General features: G+C 44.5%; 1 protein-coding gene across 4 annotated transcripts in view; it reads right to left on the minus strand.

The window, feature by feature from the left end:
• PPFIA4 (PTPRF interacting protein alpha 4) overlaps nucleotides 1–18,124 on the minus strand; it is an 83,629-nt gene that overhangs the window by 12,870 nt on the left and 52,635 nt on the right. For 3 of the 4 annotated variants that reach the window (XM_064273370.1, XM_064273372.1, XM_064273369.1), the window contains 3 exons: nucleotides 11,647–11,744; nucleotides 10,829–11,004; nucleotides 6,305–6,373 (listed from right to left, as the gene is read on the minus strand). In XM_064273370.1, coding sequence (XP_064129440.1) covers nucleotides 6,305–6,373; nucleotides 10,829–11,004; nucleotides 11,647–11,744 — 343 coding nt within the window. The remainder of the gene's footprint in view (nucleotides 1–6,304; nucleotides 6,374–10,828; nucleotides 11,005–11,646; nucleotides 11,745–18,124) is intronic. The other variant, XM_064273371.1, reaches the window with a different exon arrangement.

Raw genomic sequence — 18,124 nt, forward strand, 5'->3', positions numbered from 1 at the left:
AAGAAATGTAGTCATAGATCCTTCATATGGAGAGGAAGACAAGGTGATATACAGAAATAAAAGTTAGGTTTAAATTTAGAAAAATAGAGTAAATAATAAGGTAACCACAAAGGAGACAAACTATCCTACACATCAAAATAAAATACAAGAAAAAAATAGAGACTCAGCAGAAACAATACCAACATCAATGAATATGAGGAAAAGACAATAATTAAAGCTAATCTACTCAGCACAAAAAATTAAATGAGAAAAAGCAACTGTCAACAACACACAAAAAAAGACATCAAAATAATAGCATTGAATTCATACCTATCCATAATTACGCTGAATATAAATGGACTAAATGCACCAATAAAGAGACAGAGAGTGGCAGGATGGATTAAAAAACATGATCCATCTATATGCTGCCTACAAGAGGCACACCTTAGACTTAGAGACACAAACTAAAACTCAAAGGATGGAAAAATATATATCAAGCAAACAACAATCAAACAAGAGCAGGAGTGGCAATATTAATTTCTGACAAAATAGACTTTAAAGTTAAATCCATCAGAAAGGATAAGGAAGGACACTATATAATGATCAAAGGGACAGTACACCAGGAGGATATAGCCATATTAAATATTTATGTATCCAATGACAGGGCTGCAAGATACATAAAACAAACTCTATTGAAAAGTGAGATGGACAGCAGCTCCACAATACTAGTAGGAGACTTCAACATACCACTTTTGGTGAAGGACAGGACATTCACAAAGAAGCTCAGTAAAGACAGTGAAGATCTAAATGCCACAATCAACCAACTTGACCTCATAGACATATACAGAATACTCCACCCAACAGCAGCCAAGTATAATTTATTTTCTAGTGCACATGGAACATTCTCTAGTCTAGACCACATATTAGGTCACAAAGCAAGCCTTAGCAGAATCCAAAACATTGAAATATTACAAAGCGTCGTCTCTGACCATAAGACCATAAAAGTAGAAATCAATAACAGAAAAAGCAGGGAAAAGAAATCAAACACTTGGAAACTGAACAATACCCTGCTCAAAAAAGACTGGATTATAAAAGACACAAAGGATGGAATTAAGAAATTCATAGAATCCAATGAGGATGAAAACACTTTCCATCAGAACCTTTGGGACACAGCGAAAGCAGTGCTCACAGGTCAATTTATATCAATAAATGCACACACACAAAAAGAAGAAAGGGCTAAAATCAAAGAATTATCCCTACAACTTGAACAAGTAGAAAGAGAGCAACAAAAGAAACCCTCAGGTACCAGAAGACAACAAGTAATAAAAATGAGAGCAGAACTAAATGAAATAGAAGGCGGAAAAACAATTGAAAGAATTAACAAGACCAAAAGCTGGTTCATTGAAAAAAATCAACAAAATTGATAAACCACTGGCCAAACAGACAAAAGAAAAACAGGACAGGAAGCAAATATCCCGAATAAGAAATGAGATGGGCACTATTACAACAGACCCAACTGAAATTAAAAGAATCATATCAGGTTACTATGAAAAACTGTACTCTAACAAATTTGAAAATCTAGAAGAAATGGATGAATTCCTAGAAACACACTACCTACCTAAACTAACAGAAACGAGGTAGAACAACTAAATAGACCCATAACAAAAGAAGAGATTGAAAAGGTAATCAGAAGCTCCCAACAAAAAAAAAGCCCTGGCCCAGACAGCTTCACTGCAGAGTTCTACCAAACTTTCAAAGAAGAGTTAACACCACTACTACTAAAGGTATTTCAGAGCACAGAAAAAGACTGAATACTCCCAATCTCATTCTATGAAGCCAGCATACCCCTGATACCAAAACCAGGTAAAGACACCACAAAAAAAAAATTACAGAACTATATCCCTCATGAACTTAGATGCAAAAATCCTCAACAAAATTCTAGCCAATAGACTTCAACAACATACCAAAAAAATAATTCACCACGACCAAGTGGGATTCATACCAGGTATGCAGGGATGGCTCAACATTAGGAAAACAACCAATGTAATCAATCACATAAATAAAACAAAAGACAAGAATCACATGATTTTATCAATTGATGCAGAAAAGACATTTGACAAAGTTCAACACCCATTCATGATAAAAACTCTCAGCAAAATAGAAATAGAAGGAAAATTCCTCAACATAATAAAGGGCATTTATACAAAGGCAACAGCCAACATCATCCTAAATGGAGAGAGCCTGAAAGCATTCCCCTTAAGATAGGGAACCAGACAAGGATGCCCTTTAAAAAAAAAAAATATATATATATATATATATATATATATATATATATATATTTTTTTTATCACCACTCTTACTGAATATTGTGCTGGAGGTCCTAGCCAGAGCCATTAGGCTGGATAAAGAAATAAAGGGCATCCAGATTGGCAAGGAAGAAGTAAAAGTATCTCTATTTGCAGATGACATGACCTTATACACAAAAAACCCTAAGGAATTCTCAAGAAAACTACTGAAACTAATAGTTCAGCAGAGTATCAGGATACAAGATAAACAAACAAAAATCAGTTGGATTCCTCTACACCAACAAAAAGAACACTGAAGAGAAGACCACCAAATAAATACCATTTACAGTAGCCCCCAAGAAGATAAAATACTTAGGAATAAATCTTACCAGAGATGTAAAGGAGTTATACAAAAAAACCTACAAAACACTTCTGCAAGAAACCAAAAGAGACCGACATAAGTGGAAAAACATAACCTTGCTCATGGATAGGAAGACTTAACATTGTAAAAATGTCTATTCCACCAAAAGCCATCTATAGATACAATGCAATTCCGATCCAAATTCCAATGGCATCTTTCAATGAGATGAGAAACAAATCACCAACGTCATATGGAAGGGAAAGAGGCCCAGATAAGTAAAGCATTACTGAAAAAGAAGAACAAAGTGGGAGGCCTCACACTAACTGATTTTAGAAGCTATTGCACCACCACAGTAGTCAAAACTGCCTGGTACTGGTACAACAACAGATACATGGACCAATGGAACAGAATTGAGAATCCAGACATAAATCCATCTACATGTGAGCAGCTGATATTTGACAAAGGCCCCAAAACAGTTAAATGGGGAAAAGACAGTCTTTTTAACAAATGGTACTGGCATAACTGGATATCCATCTGCAAAACAATGAAACAAGACCCATACCTCACACCATGCACAAAAACTAACTCCAAATGGATCAAAGACCTAAATATAAAATCTAAAATGGTAAAAATCATGAAAAAAAAAATAGGGACAATGTTAGGGGCCCTAATACATGGCATAAACCATATGCAAAACATTACTAACAATGCAGAAGAAAAGCTAGATAACTGGGAGCTCCTAAAAATCAAACACCTATGCTCATCCAAAGACTTCACCAAAACAGTAAAAAGACTACCTATAGACTGGGAAAAAGTTTTTAGCTATGACATTTCCGATCAGCATCTGATCTCTAAAATCTAGATGATACTGCAAAAACTCAACTACAAAAGGACAAATAACCCAAATAAAAAATGGGCAAAGGATATGAACAGGCACTTCACCAAAGAAGACATTCAGGTAGGTAACAGATACATGAGTAAATGCTCACGATCATTGGCCATTCCCAGAAACTCAGTGCCGTCAAGTCGATTCCGACTAAAGAGAAATGCAAATCAAAACTACAATGAGATTCCATCTCACTCCAATGAGGCTGGCATTAATCCAAAAAATACAAAATAATAAATGTTAGAGAGGTTGTGGAGAGATTGGAACACTTATACACTGCTGGTGGGAATGTAAAATGGTAGAAACACATTGGAAATCGATTTGGCGCTTCCTTAAAAAGCTAGAAATAGAACTACCATATTGTCCAGCAATCCTACTCCTTGGAACATATCCTAGAGAAATAAGAGCCTTTACACAAACAGATATACGCATACCCATGTTCACTGCAGCACTGTTTACAATAGCAAAAAGATGGAAGCAACCAAGGTGCCCATCAATGGATGAGTGGATAAATAATGATATATTCACACAATGGACCATTACGCATAGATAAAGAACAGTGATGAATCTGTTAAACATTTCATAACATGGAGGAATGTGGAAGGCATTATGCTGAGTGAAATTAGTCAGTTGCAAAAGGACAAATATTGTATAAGACCACTATTATAAGAGCTCGAGAAATAGTTTAAACAGAGAAGAAAATATTCTTTGATGGTTACTAGAGGAGGGAGGGAGAGGGGTATTCACTAACTAGATAGTAGGAAGCCCTGGTGGTGTAGTGGTTAAGTGCTACAGCTGCTAACCAAAAGGTTGACAGTTCAAATCCGCCGGGCGCTCCTTGGGAACTCTATGGGGCAGTTCTACTCTGTCGTATAGGCTCACTATGAGTTGGAATCGACTCGACGGCACTGGGTTTGGGTTTTTTTTTTTGGTTTAAGAACTACTTTAGGTGAAGGGAAAGACAACACACAATACAGGGGAGGTCAGCACAACTGGACTAAACCAAAAGCAGTTTCCTGAATAAACTGAATGCTTCGAAGGCCAGCGTAGCAAGGGCAGGGGTTTGGGGACCATGGTTTCAGGGGACATCTAAGTCAATTGGCATAATATAATCTATTAAGAAAACATTCTGCATCCCACTTCGGAGAGCAGTGTCTGGGGTCTTAAACGCTAGCAAGCAGCCATCTAAGATGCATCCATTGGTCTCAACCCACCTGGATCAAAGGAGAATGAAGAACACCAAGGACACAAGGTAATTAGGAGACCAAGAGACAGAAAGGGCCACATGAACCAGAGGCTACATCAGCCTGAGACCAGGAGAGCTAGATGGTGCCTGGCTACAACCGATGACTGCCCTGACGGGGAACACAACAGAGAACCCCTGAGGGAGCACGAGAGCAGTGGGATGCAGATCCCAAATTCTCATAAAAAGACCAGACTTAATGGTCTGACTGAGACTGGAAGGGCCCCAGTGGTCATGGCCCTCAGACCTTCTGTTAGCCCAGGACAGGAACCATCCCCAAAGTCAACTTTTCAGACAGGGATTGGACTAGACAATGGGATAGAAAAAGATGGCTGGTCAAGAATGAGCTTCTTGGATCAGGTAGACACTTGAGACTATGTTGGCATCTCCTATCTGGAGGGGAGATGAGAGGGCAGAGGGGGTCAGAAGCTAGCTGAATGGACACGAGGAAAGAGAGTGGAGGGAAGGAGTGTGCTGTCTCATTAGGGTGAGAGCAATTAGGAGTATATAGCAAAGTGTATATAAATTTGTGTATGAGAGACTGACTTGATTTGTAAACTTTCGTTTAAAGCACAATAAAAATTTTTTTTAAAAAAGGCTGAAAGAGAAGAATCTGTATGATCATAATATCTCGAGCCGTGTGTTCTGCTGGGTCTAACTGCACCGAGGAGCAATGTGCTCTAACTGCCACAGCACGGCTTCTCCCTCAAACAACCACACACTGTGGGATGGGTTGGAGTCCTAAGTGCAGGCTGGAGATAGCTGATAGCACTGAAGAGATGGGGTCTGAGAGACAAATAAAAGGCTATGATCCCACGGATATGGCCTTTGGGGGAAACTTCTGATGCTATATGGTCAGGAGGGTGGGCCACAGAGGTAGGAGGTACCAGAAGTATAACATTGAATTGAATTGTATCCCCCAAAAATATGTGTTGTAAATCCTAACAACAACAAAAAAAAAACCCTATACCTGTGGTTATAATCTCATTTGAAAATGGGTTTTCTTTGTTATGTTAATGAGCCAGTATTAGTGTAGGGTATGTCTTGAGTCAGTCTCTTTTGAGATATAAAACGAGCAGATTAAGCAAGCAGAGATGGGGGAAGACAGATACCATGCCACATGAAGATTCCCAAGGAGCCAAGGAATAGAAGCTGAAGAGATAAGAACCTTCCCCCAGAGTGGACACAGAGAGAGAGACAGAGCCTTCCTCTTGAGACAGGACCCTGAATTCAGACTTCTAGCCTCCTAAACCATGAGAAAATAAATTTCTGTTCATTAAAGCCACATACTTGCAGTATTTTTGTTATAGCAGCACTAGATAACCAAGACAGGAGCCTTCAGACTTTGTACAAGGAAAGAGTTTCACAGAGACTTATCCACAGCCCATTGCTGCTCAAAGACCAACTACCTAACATTGCTTCCATGCCCTCTGGCTCTGCTTTCTTAGGCCACCCCATGAGTCATCAGCCCAGGGCAAACAGAACTCAGGAACGTCAATCCAACCAGTGCTATATCCCGAAGGCCCCTAATTTGGGGGCAAGGTACTCACGTCGTCCAGCTTCCGGTCTGTGCCCAAGGCCAGCAGGTTGTTGAACTCTCTCTCCATCACCTGGCGTGCCTGTGGCCACAGGATGAGAGAGGGAAAGGTGGAAGGGGCTGTAATTTATGACCTCTACGCCATCTTTCACCTGTTTCCTTAGGCTCCCAAGGCAGGGATGGAGGTTTTGGTGCATTTAGCCCATCAGGGAGAAGTATCTGGAAACTTTACACAGCTTTCTAACACTGCTCTTTCAAACCTCAGTGTCCTCTTAGAAGTGAAACTGTAAATCTTGGAATTCTTTCATATGGAACAAACTAGCACAATATAATTTTTAAAAAAGTAGGATCACAGAACATAAGTGAGGAGGCTTTAACTACTGGGAAAAAAACACATTTTGTCCCTAAGGGAAAATCATGCATTCCCACCTTTCTGGTGGGGTAAATAAGCAATGTAGACCATGGAAAGCCAGAACTTATTTGGATGAAATAAACAGATTTGATAAGGTTCCACATCAAAAGCTTAAATTTGGAAGACTGTGTAGTCAGGGATACTGGTAGCTCCTGGGCTGGGTGGGACATTGAGACCTCTAAGCCTCCCAAGATTTAACTCATTTGGAGTTCTGGGAAATGCTAGAAACAAGGAAGCTTTCAAAACTGCCAACAGATATTTTTAACCATCTTTTGGAAACCCTGGTGGTGTAGTGCTTAAGTGCTACGGCTGCTAACCAAAAGGTCGGCAGTTCGAATCTATCAGACGCTCCTCGGCAACTCTAGGGGCAGTTCTACTCTGTCCTACAGGGGCGCTATGAGTCGGAATCAACTCGACGACAATGAGTTTGTTTTTTTTTTGGTTAATAAAGCCTTTCATATTGGGTCAGATACCACTTCCCACAATAGCTAAGTAAATGAATAAACAAAAACCAAACCTGTTACTGTCAATTCAATTCCAACTCCTACGGACCCTATAGGACAGAGTAGAGCTGCCCCGTAGGGTTTCCAAGGCTTTAATCTTTATGGAAACAGACTGCCATATATTTCTCCCACAGAGTGGCTGGTGGATTCAAACCACCAACCTTTCTGTTAGCAGCTGAGTGCTTTAACCACTGTGCCACCAGGGCTCCTCAAGTAAACGAATGGGCCAGGAAAATAAGAAAGGGAAGAAAGCAACAGAGAGGCATCCCTCCTAGTGTTGACAGATTTACTGTTATCCACAAAATTGAACGCATGTAGAGATGGGAAACGAGAAAAACAAGCCCAAGCCCATTTCTGGGTGGAAGATATGAACCACAGGGCTCCATAAAGGTGGTTTTTGTCAGTATGAGGAACATGTTACCACATTTTTATAAGCGATCTGAGAAGGGAAGCACAGTGAGTTTTCCAGTATCCGGAGGGCACTGCTCCCCTGGGCAGTGGAAGATGAAGATGACAGGTATGAACTTCAGAAACATCTCACAAAGCTGTGAGGAGGCAGGAAGGCGACAGAAGAGGCTCCATGTGGGCAAGTGAAGAGAAACTGCATTTGGGGGAACACCTAAAGCCTTCGTAGAGAACGAGGGGATCTGTGCTATCGGCGGGGGAGGGGGAGGGTCGAGGGAACACATTACCCTGTGTGCTGCCATCACCTCCAAAAGGCTGACACAGTACCCAGCATTACAGACAATACGACTCTGCCCTCACACAAGCCAAAACACATTGTTCCCAGAATAGCCCGTGCAGTACTGGTGGCTGAATTTCAAAAGACCTGACAGCTGCAAACAGTTGAGACAAGGGCAGCTAAAACGATCAGGGACAGAAGTGAATCTATATGAGGAAAGGCTAAAGAAATTAAGACCACTGTGTCTGGAGAGACCACGGCTGGGGTGCAGGGGCAACGCAACGAGTTTATGGAATCACAAAAGGTGAGAGCTGGTCAAGTACAAACATCCCCTACAGAACCCAGAATAGGAGGATTAGGCAGTTCCCCAGAGGGAGCCAGGACAAATAAAATCAGGAAGTACTTTACACAACAGGTAGTACACTTCTGGAATCCATTACCCACAGGAAGTTACAAAGGCCAAAAATATAAATAGGTTCAAGAGAATTCAGATATATTCTCAGATGACAACTCCATAATAATTATGAATGTAATTTAAGGAGATGTCTAATCTTCTGAGCTGCTGACAGGGAGACAAAGCCCTGGTGTGGAGAGGCCCTGGGCTGTTATTTGGTATATTTAGCTTTCTTAAGCCTGAGGGCCCAGAAGCAGATCCCCAGGATGGGTGACAAAGGAGATATGGGCTCTCTGATCCCCTCGGGTTCCAGGGCTAGTTCTCCTTCAAGAAAAATCAGGTCAGGATAAGAACTACTTTAGGTGAAGGGAAAGACAGCACACAATACAGGGGAGGTCAGCACAATTGGACTAAACCAAAAGCAAAGAAGTCTCCTGAATAAACTGAATGCTTCAAAGGCCAGCATAGCAGGGGCAGGGGCCTGGGGACCATGGTTTCAGGGGACATCTAAGTCAATTGGCATAATATAATCTATTAAGAAAACATTCTGCATCCTGCTTTGAAGAGTGGCGTCTGGGGTCTTAAACGCTAGCAAGCAGCCATCTAAAAAAAAAATTTTTTTTTCTTAAGATGCATCAATTGGTCTCAACCCACCTGGATCAAAGGAGAATGAAGAACGCCGAAGACACAAGGCGATTACCAGCCCAAGACACAGAAAGGGCCACACAAACCAGAGACTACATCATCCTGAGACCAGAAGAATTAGATGGTGCCTGGCTACAACCGATGGCTGCCCGACAGGGAACACAACAGAGAACACCTGGGGGAGCAGGAGAGCAGTGGGATGCAGATCCCAAATTCTCATAAGACCAGTCTTAATGGTCTGACTGAGACTAGAAGGACCCCGGTGGTCATGGCTCCCAGACCTTCTGTTGGCCCAGGACAGGAACCATTCCCGAAGCCAACTCTTCGGACATGGATTGGACTGGACAGTGGGTTGGAGAGGGATGCTGGTGAGGAAGGAGCTTCTTGGATCAGGTGGACGCTTGAGACTATGTTGGCATTTCCTGCCTGGAGGGGAGATGAGAGGGTGCAGGGGGTTGGGAGCTGGTGAAATGGACACGAAAAGAGAGAGTGGAGGGAGAGAGAGGGCTGTCTCATCAGGGGGAGAGTAATCGGGAGTGTGTAGCAAGGTGTATATGGGTTTTTGTGTGAGAGACTTACTTGATTTATAAACTTTCACTTAAAGCACAATAAAAATTATAGAAAAAAATCAGGTCAGGAAAGAAAGCAGAGGGTATGGAGGGAGGTAGAGGGGTGTTCACTAACTAGATAGTAGACAAGAATTATCTTAGGTGAGGGGAAGGACAATACACAATACAGGGGAGGTCAACACAACTAAACCAAAAGCTAAAAAGTTTCCCGAATACAACCAAACACTTCGAGGGACAGAGTAGCAGGGGCAGAGGTCTGGGGACCATGGTTTCAGGGGACATCTAGGTCAACTGGCATAACAAAATTTATTAAGAAAACGTTCTGCATCCCACTTTGGTGAGTGGTGTCTGGAGTCTTAAAAGCTAGCAAGCAGCCACCTAAGATGCATCAATTGGTCCCAACCCACCTGGAGCAAAGGAGAATGAAGAACACCAAAGATGCAAGGAAAACATGAGCCCAAGAGACAGGAAGGGCCACATAAGCCAGAGACTCCATCAGCCTGAGACCAGAAGAACTAGATGGTGCCAGGCTACCACCAATGACAACCCTGACAGGGGAACACAACAGAGAGTTTCAGAAGGAGCAGGAGAAAAGTGGGGTGCAGAACTCAAATTCTAGTAAAAAGATCAGACTTAATGGTCTGACCGAGACTGGAGAAACCCCAGAAGACATGGCTCCCAGACTCTCTGTTAACCCAGAACTAAAACCATTCCCGAAGTCAACTCTTCAAACAATTAGAGTGGCATAAAATGATACTCATGAGGAGTGTGCTTCTTAGTTCAAGCAGATACATAAGACTAAATGGGCAGCTCCTGTTCAGAGGTGAGATGAGAAGGCAGAAAGGGACAGGAGCTGGTTGAATGGACACTGGAAATCTGGAGTGGAAAGAAAGAGTGTGCTGTCACATTATAGAGAAGGCAACGAGGGTCACATAACAATGTGTATATAAAATTTTGTATGAGAAACTAACGAGCTGTAAACATTCACTTAAAGCACACACACACACAAAAAAATAGAAAGTAGGGTGAGATAAAGGCAGGCAGGGAGCCAGGAAGATGGGCTGCAGAGGAGACAGGGAACCACGCAGCATGGGGACTGACACTGTCCGGGTGTTCTATGTCCAGGCCTGCGCTAGAAGTGCTTTTATGGTAGGGCCCATGCTCCTTAGGGGGCTTGGCTATTCACAGGGACTACTTGGAGGTTTGAGGCCACCGTGATCTCCTCTGGCAAAGGCCCCGAAAGCCCCCACAAATCCCTAAGCCCCTGTGGAGTGGGGAGGCAGTGAGAAAGGTAGAGGGAAAGACAGATTGACTGATGACAAGGCGGCCCACCTGGGTGTTCTGCGTGGGGATCTGGAGGACCAGGGCCAGAGTATTGTGGTCAAAGTTCTCATCCAGGGCCAACAGGGCACCGTGCACACCGCTCTCGTGCAGGTTTCCTGCATAGTCCCGAAGCCCAATAGACTGCACCCAGTGAACAACCTGGTCATTGGTCCAGACCAGCACATCTGGAAGATGAGGGAAAAAAAGGCAAAACAAGACAAGAGATTGGCCAAGATCCCTCTAGGGTCAGAAAAATAGTGCTACCTAGACCCAGGGCCCCGGTCCACCCTGCTGTTTGGTTCCCACACCTTCTTTCTGTCCTCTGTGGCCCCTGGGCTCCTGGAGAACCATCCCCACCTCTCTCCATCCCTACCAGTCTGTGGCCTCCCGTGCATGTGGCATCCTGCTGCCCCCAGGCTGGAATGGTCTTCTTCTTGTTCTTTCTGCCTTCCCACTCTCTTACTAAGACTTGCCTCTCTTTCCAGTCCAACCCAAGTTCTGTGAGCATGTTTCACTGTCCTGGCGGGATTTGCTGCATTTGTCCAGTTGGCAGCCATTGTCTGGTATGTGGAGGAGGGGAGGGGTATTACAGCCAACTGGGCTCCATCAAATGGCAGCATCCTCTGGACATGGACAATGCCTCCCTCATTAGACTGGAGCTCCCTAAGGCTGGGGCTGCATTTTCCCTCCCAGGTTTAGAGCTTTTCTGAGGCACAGAATGCCTTCTCTCTGCTCGGCCCAAGACAGGGCTCAGTGGGCAGGCCCTGCTCCCCAAGGCTGCTCCCACACCCTTTCCAAGGAGGCCCCGCTGAGCCTGAGCAGCTCACCCTTGATCTCATGCTGGCTCTCCTCCCGCCTCTTCTCCAGCTCCTTGCGGTCATAGTTCAGCCTCTTCAGACACATGATGCCATACTGAAGACTGGCTCTGCAGGCACACAGCACCCCTGAGCCCGAGCCTCGGTGGGCCACGTCCCCACCACATCTGCCCCACGCCCAGCACTGGCCACAGCACTTTGAGGCTGTTCTTCCAGTACAAAGAGCTCCCACAGGCATTCAGGCACCTCTTTCCCCAGGGCTTCTGCTGGATCCATCCCAAGGCTACTTCCCACTGTGCCTACCCACGTCCTCCCTCTTAGCCAGGAAGTGGGCCTAAGTGGTGGAGGGAACATTCTTTGAATGAAATCAACATGTCCCTCCCTCTCCAGGTACTGTGCCAGGCACTAAAACAAAGACCCCAACCTCCTGCAAATCAAGGGAAAAGCAAAACAAGATACTCCTTTGTATCTTCACTTCACTAGAGCCCTCACAAAGGTCCACAAAGTGGTCCACGATCTGCCTCCTTACCTGTCTGACCTCCCTGGCAACCACCCTCCGTCTCTGTCTCTCTGCTCCAACCACGCTGACACCCCTGCTGTTCCTCCCACAGGCAGGCACACTCAGCACGCATGCTTGAGGCCTTTGCACTGTCTGTTCTCTCTGCCCGGAACACCTTTCCCACAGTTAGCTGCGCAGCTCACCCCCTCGACCCCTCTTTGCTCAAATGTTACTGTCTCAATCCACTCAAATGTCACCTAGTCCATCTGATTTAAAACTGCAATATCTCCGTCACCCCCGCCAGCCCCACATTCCCAATCCCCCTTACCCAGGCCTAACTGTCCCCCCAGCACTAGCAGTTGCCATCAAGTTGACTCCGACTCATGGCGACCCCATGTGTGTCAGAGTAGAACTGTGCTCCACAGGGTTTTCAATGGCTGATTGTACCAAAGTAGGTCACCTGGCTTTTCTTCCAAGGTGCCCCTAAGTGGGCTCGAACCTCCAACTTTTAGGTTAGCAACCAAGCACATTTACCGTTTGCACCACCCAGGGACTCCACATGTACATATACACACGTGTATGTATACATATTATATTTGTACTTATCTTTGTCTCTCGCAGTTAGAATGTAAGCTCCATGAAGACGGGGAATTTTTTTGTTTACTGATGTATCTCAAGCCCCTAGAACAGTGCCTAGCCTATAGTAGGCACTCCATAAATGTTTTAATGAATTAAATGAAGTAATCTATGTAAAGTACTGAAAGTACTTAAACAGGACCAGGCACAGAGTAAAAAAAAAAAAAAAAAAAAAATGCTATGGAGTCGATTCCAACTCATAGCAACCTTTTAGGACAGAGTGGAACTGCCCGTAGGGTTTCCAAGGAGTAGCTGGTAGATTCAAACTGCCGACCTTTTGATTAGCAGCCAAACTCTTAAACACTGTGCCACCAGGGCTCCAGGCACATAGTAGGTACTCAGTAAATAGTAACTAAGCCAGGCTGACAACAACAGACTATGGGGCTTGAAGGGATCTCGCCAGTTATGCAGTCCAAAATCCCACCTAATGCAGAAGCCACCTCTGTAGCATCCTTCTGAGTAGTCCCTGAGCTATGCTTTAGTGCCTCTAGGGACAGGGAACTCACTACCCCTCAAGGTGGCTCATTCCATCTTGGGACAGCTTTCACTTTAGCATTCTTCCTTAAATTGAAACTACCTTGTCATTCAGCCTCTCCGGGTTTTGTCATTTATAAAGTGGAGAAACAGAATAGAAGGTCTCCCCAACTCCAACTGTTTTTGACTCTAGTATTGAAGCCATTGCTTTCTGAGATTAAATTATGCAGATTGCAGGACTTCTCTCATCTCAGCTCTACCCAGACAGCCCTCCTGCCCAGAACCATCTCTCTCTGGCAGCTCAGAGCCACCGCTTCTAGGAACCCTTTTCTGGCTCAAGCCACCTACTCACTGTTCAATTCACTAGTTTAAGCCTTGGTCCACGCTGAGGGGGCAGGAATACATATTCCTCATGCCTAGACGTGCCTTCTGTCTCATTTCTATCTCATTGGAATTTCCAGTCTGGTTCCCATGACCTTTAAAGTTGTCACAAAGTGTTACGGATTGAATTGCATTCCTCATACCCCCAAAATATGGAGCCCTGCTGGTGTAGTGGTTAAGAGCTCAGCTGCTAACCAAAAGGTTGGCAGTTCGAATTCACCAGCCACTCCTTGGAAACCCTACGGGGCCGTTCTACTCTGTCGTACAGCGTCGCTATGAGTTGGGATTGACTCAACAGCAATGGGTTCGGTTTGGTTTTTTAAACCCCCAAAATATGTGTGGGAATCCTAACCTCTAAACCTATGGAGAAGCCCTGGTGGCGCAGTGGCTAAAAACTCACCTGCTAACCAAAATGTCAGTAGTTCAAACCCACCAGCTGCTCCTTGGAAACCTATGGGCAGATCTACTCTGTCCTATAGGGTCTCTATGAAAATCAGAATATATTCAGTGGCAATGAGTTTGGTTTTTGGTTTATACCTGTGGATGTCATGCTGTTTAAAAATAGGGTTTTCTCTGTTATGGTAATGAGGTCACCAGTGTAGGGTATGTCCTAAACCTAATCCCTTCTGAGTTATAAACAGAGCAGCAAAGACATTGAAGTGAGCAAAAACGGGGAAGGTCAATGACACGTGAAGATCACCAAGGAACTGAGGAATGCCAGGGCTACTGAAGCTGAAAGAGACAAAGATCTTCCCCTAAAGCCGAGACAGAAAGCTGTCCCCTGTAGCCAGTGCCCTGAATTTGGACTGCTAGCGTCTTGAACTGTGAAAAAATAAATTTCTGTTCTTTAAAGCCGCCAACTTGTGGTATTTCTGTGACGGCTGCACTAGGAACCTAAGACACATAGCACAGAAAAATATGAAGGTCTTAAAGTCAGATTAGCCTGGGTTTGAATGCCAGCCATGCCTCTGGCTAGCTGTGTGGCACTTAGCCTCTCTCAGCCTAAGTTTTCCCATAGGCAAGATAGGGGCATCCCTCGCTTGCAGGGTTGTTGTGAGGATTCAGTTGGATAATAAATGGAAGAGCTTAATCCAGGCCCTGGAACAGCACAGGCACTCAGTAAACAGCACCACTACTTGGATGATGTTTCTGATTACTCATGTGCTCGCTCTCTCTTATCCAAACAGAAGCTCCTCCAGGAAACCTGCTCAACAGCGAATTATGCCCTATGGAAAAGAGCTCTCAACTGTGGGTCCAGAGACAAGGGTTCTAGCCTCATTCTGCAACCACCTGGCTGAGTGGCTTCGGGAACTCAATTAACCTCTACTGGACTTATTTTCCTCATCTGTAAAAGGAGAATAAAGAAAAAAAAAAATCCCTTTCCTGTCAAAAAAAAAAAGGTTTGAAGAGAATTTCAAAAGATATAAGAAGATGCCTGTAATACATTGAGTAGAATAAAAAGCTGGTACATACATAGTTGAGGTAAGGAATGTGAAAACACTTTAGAAACTCTGAAGTACGCAAGGTTTAGAGCTGATGATGATCGCTGAGTCTGGAGCCCAGAATTCTCCCCTGGGGACTAGTCTCATAATGCTGGGTGGGATCAGGAGCCCAGGCGCATCCTGGCTGTGAGGGGGAACTGCCCTTGTCGCCCAGTCCTGTCAATCACAGGGGAGGGACAGGTGCAGTGGCCTGGCAGGCCACTGGACAGAGACAAAAGATTCCCTCTGTGGTAACAGAGGGACGGTGTGGAGGGTAGAACACAGGCTTCCCTCACAAGCCAGCCCTCGTGCCCAGGACCAGACAGGCTGAGAGTTCCAGGACAGGAGCCTCTGCAGTGTGATGGCAGGAGCACTGGACTTGGAGTCAGGAAACTTGGGTCCCAGTCTCATTCTGCTACCATCCCTGCATGACCTTGGGCTGTTATTCCTTCTTATACCTCAGTTTCTTTATCCATAAAATGGGAAGACTAGCAAGATCCTGTGTGGGGCCTTGGTGGTTCAGTGATTGAATTCTTGCTTTCCACGTGGGAGACCCAGGTTTGAGTCTTGGCCAACACACGTCATGCATAGCCACCATGCATCTGTCAGTGGTGGCTTATGAGTGGCTACGATGCTGAACAGGTTTCAGTGGAGCTTCCAGACTAAAACAGACTAGGAAGGAAAGCCTGGGGATCTATTCCTGAAAAATCAGCCAATGAAAACCCTATGGATGACAACGGTCTGATCTACAACCAATCATGGGGATGGCGCAAGACTGGGCAGTGTTTCATTCCATCGTGCATTGGGTTGTCATGAGACTGGGTTGACTTACTGGCAGCTAACAACAACAACTAATTCCATCCTGACTTAACTTTCTGTGGCTTGAGTTGGAGAGACCAAGGGCATCCACAGAGCCCTTAGGGAACCCTGACAAGCCACACACCCCCAACCCCACCTTTTGTCTCACTTTTCACTCAAAGCAAAAGATTTGGGTCAAATAGCAACCTATGGATTTGAAACTGGATGTTAAGAAGGACTTCCTAAAATGTGTTAGCTCTTGGAACCATTACCACTCCAGCTTGCTCTCCACCTTAAAGGCCAACTAGAGTCAAGCAGGTAACGTAAATGAATGAACCAGGCTTGGGGGGCTGTACAGGAGGACCTGAGAATGCCTATCCCATTAAGAGGGTGCATTACCCAGCTCAGCTGGTTGCTTCCATTTTTCAACAGAAGCCAGAAATCCAGAATTTTGTGTAAAATTTCCCAGTGTTTAAATACTGGTAACTAAATAATTCTTAAAATACTGTGAGAGCCAAATAAAACACATTCTATGGGCCAAATTCTGTCCATGGTGCCAGTTTGGGAACTCTGCCACAGACTCTTTTAAACAGGAGATCTTTCTCAAAGAAGGAGAGAATTGGATGATACCCTGTACAGAAGGATATGGGTTCACACAGGCACAAGGAAAATATCAGTCCAAAGAACTAACGGACTACATGAACCACAGCCTCCACCAGCCTGAGTACAGAAGAACTAGATGGTGCCCAGCTACCACCACCTACTGCTCTGACAGGGATCACAACAGAGGGTCCTAGGCAGAGCAGAAGAAAAATATAGTACAAAATTTCAATTTCACAAAAAAAGACCAGACTTACTGATCTGACAGAGACTGGAGGAAACCCCAAGACTATGGCTCCCAGACACCCTGCTAACTCAAACTGAAGCCATTCCTGAAGTCCACCCTTCAACCAAAAACTAGACAGTCCTATAAAACAAACAATAACACAGGTGAGGAACGTGCTTCAACATCTGATGAGAAGGCAGGAAGGGACAAGAAAACTGGATGAATGGAAACGGGGAACCCGAGTGGCGAATGGGAGAATGTTGACACATTGCGGGGAGTGTAGCCAATGTCACAAAACAATTTGTGTATAAATTGTTGAATGAGAAACTAATTTGCTCTATAAACTTTCACCAAAAGCACAAATAAAAAAAAAAAAAAAAAAGATACGGGTTCAAAATGGAAAGGCTCAGATCTGGGATGCTGGCAAGATAAGGGCCAGAAAGACCTTTCCTCTCAACTTAGAGGGAATTACCACCTCCAGTTGCCACAGGGAGCCCTGGTGACACGATAGCTAAGTGCTCAGCTGCTAACCAAAAGGCTGGCAGTTTGAATCCACCAGCTGCTCCTTGGAAACTCTATGAGGAAGTTCTAATCTGTCCTACAGGGTTGCTATGAGTCCAAATTGACTCGATGGCAATCGGTTTGGTTTGGTTTTAGTTGCCACAGAGTTGATGCTAACTCATGGTGACCTCATGTGTGTCAGAGTAGAACTGCTTCATAGGGCTTTCAATGGCTGATTTTTCAGAAGTAGGCTGCCTAGCCTTTCTTCCAAGGTATCTCTGGATGGACTCGAACCTCCAACCTTTTGGTTATCATCCATACGCCACCGAGGGACTCCAAAGGGAATGACCCCATTGTCGTCGAGTCGATTCTGACTCATAGCCACCCTACAGGACAGAGTAGAACTGCCCCATAGAGTTTCCAAGGAGTACCTGGTGGATTCGAACTGCTGACCTTTTGGTTAGCAGCTGTAGCACTTAACCACTACACCAATTAACCCATTGCCATTGAGTCAATTCTGACTCATAGCGACCCTACAGGACAGAGTAGGACTGCTCCATAGGGTTTTCAAGGAGTTCCTGGTGGATTCGAACTGCCAACCTTTTTGGTTAACAGCTGTAGCTCTTAACCACTATGCCATCAGGGTTTTAGACACCTAAATTAGATGCTGGGGTCAGCTTGAGTCTTCTTAGGGTAAAGGCAGGCAAGCACAAATGCTGGGCCCCGAAGCCCAAAGACAAGTAATGAAATTTGGACCCAGAGGGAAAACCTCAAAGAAGGTGAAGCTAAAGAGAAATGATTTTTTTGTATCTTAAGGGTTAGAGATCAGCAGGTCAAATCCTCAAATTACAGGATGAGACAAGGGAGTCTTTACCAACAAGAAGAGCTGTTACC

Source organism: Loxodonta africana, chromosome 20 (assembly GCF_030014295.1).
Source record: "Loxodonta africana isolate mLoxAfr1 chromosome 20, mLoxAfr1.hap2, whole genome shotgun sequence".
Taxonomy (NCBI): Eukaryota; Metazoa; Chordata; class Mammalia; order Proboscidea; family Elephantidae; genus Loxodonta; species Loxodonta africana.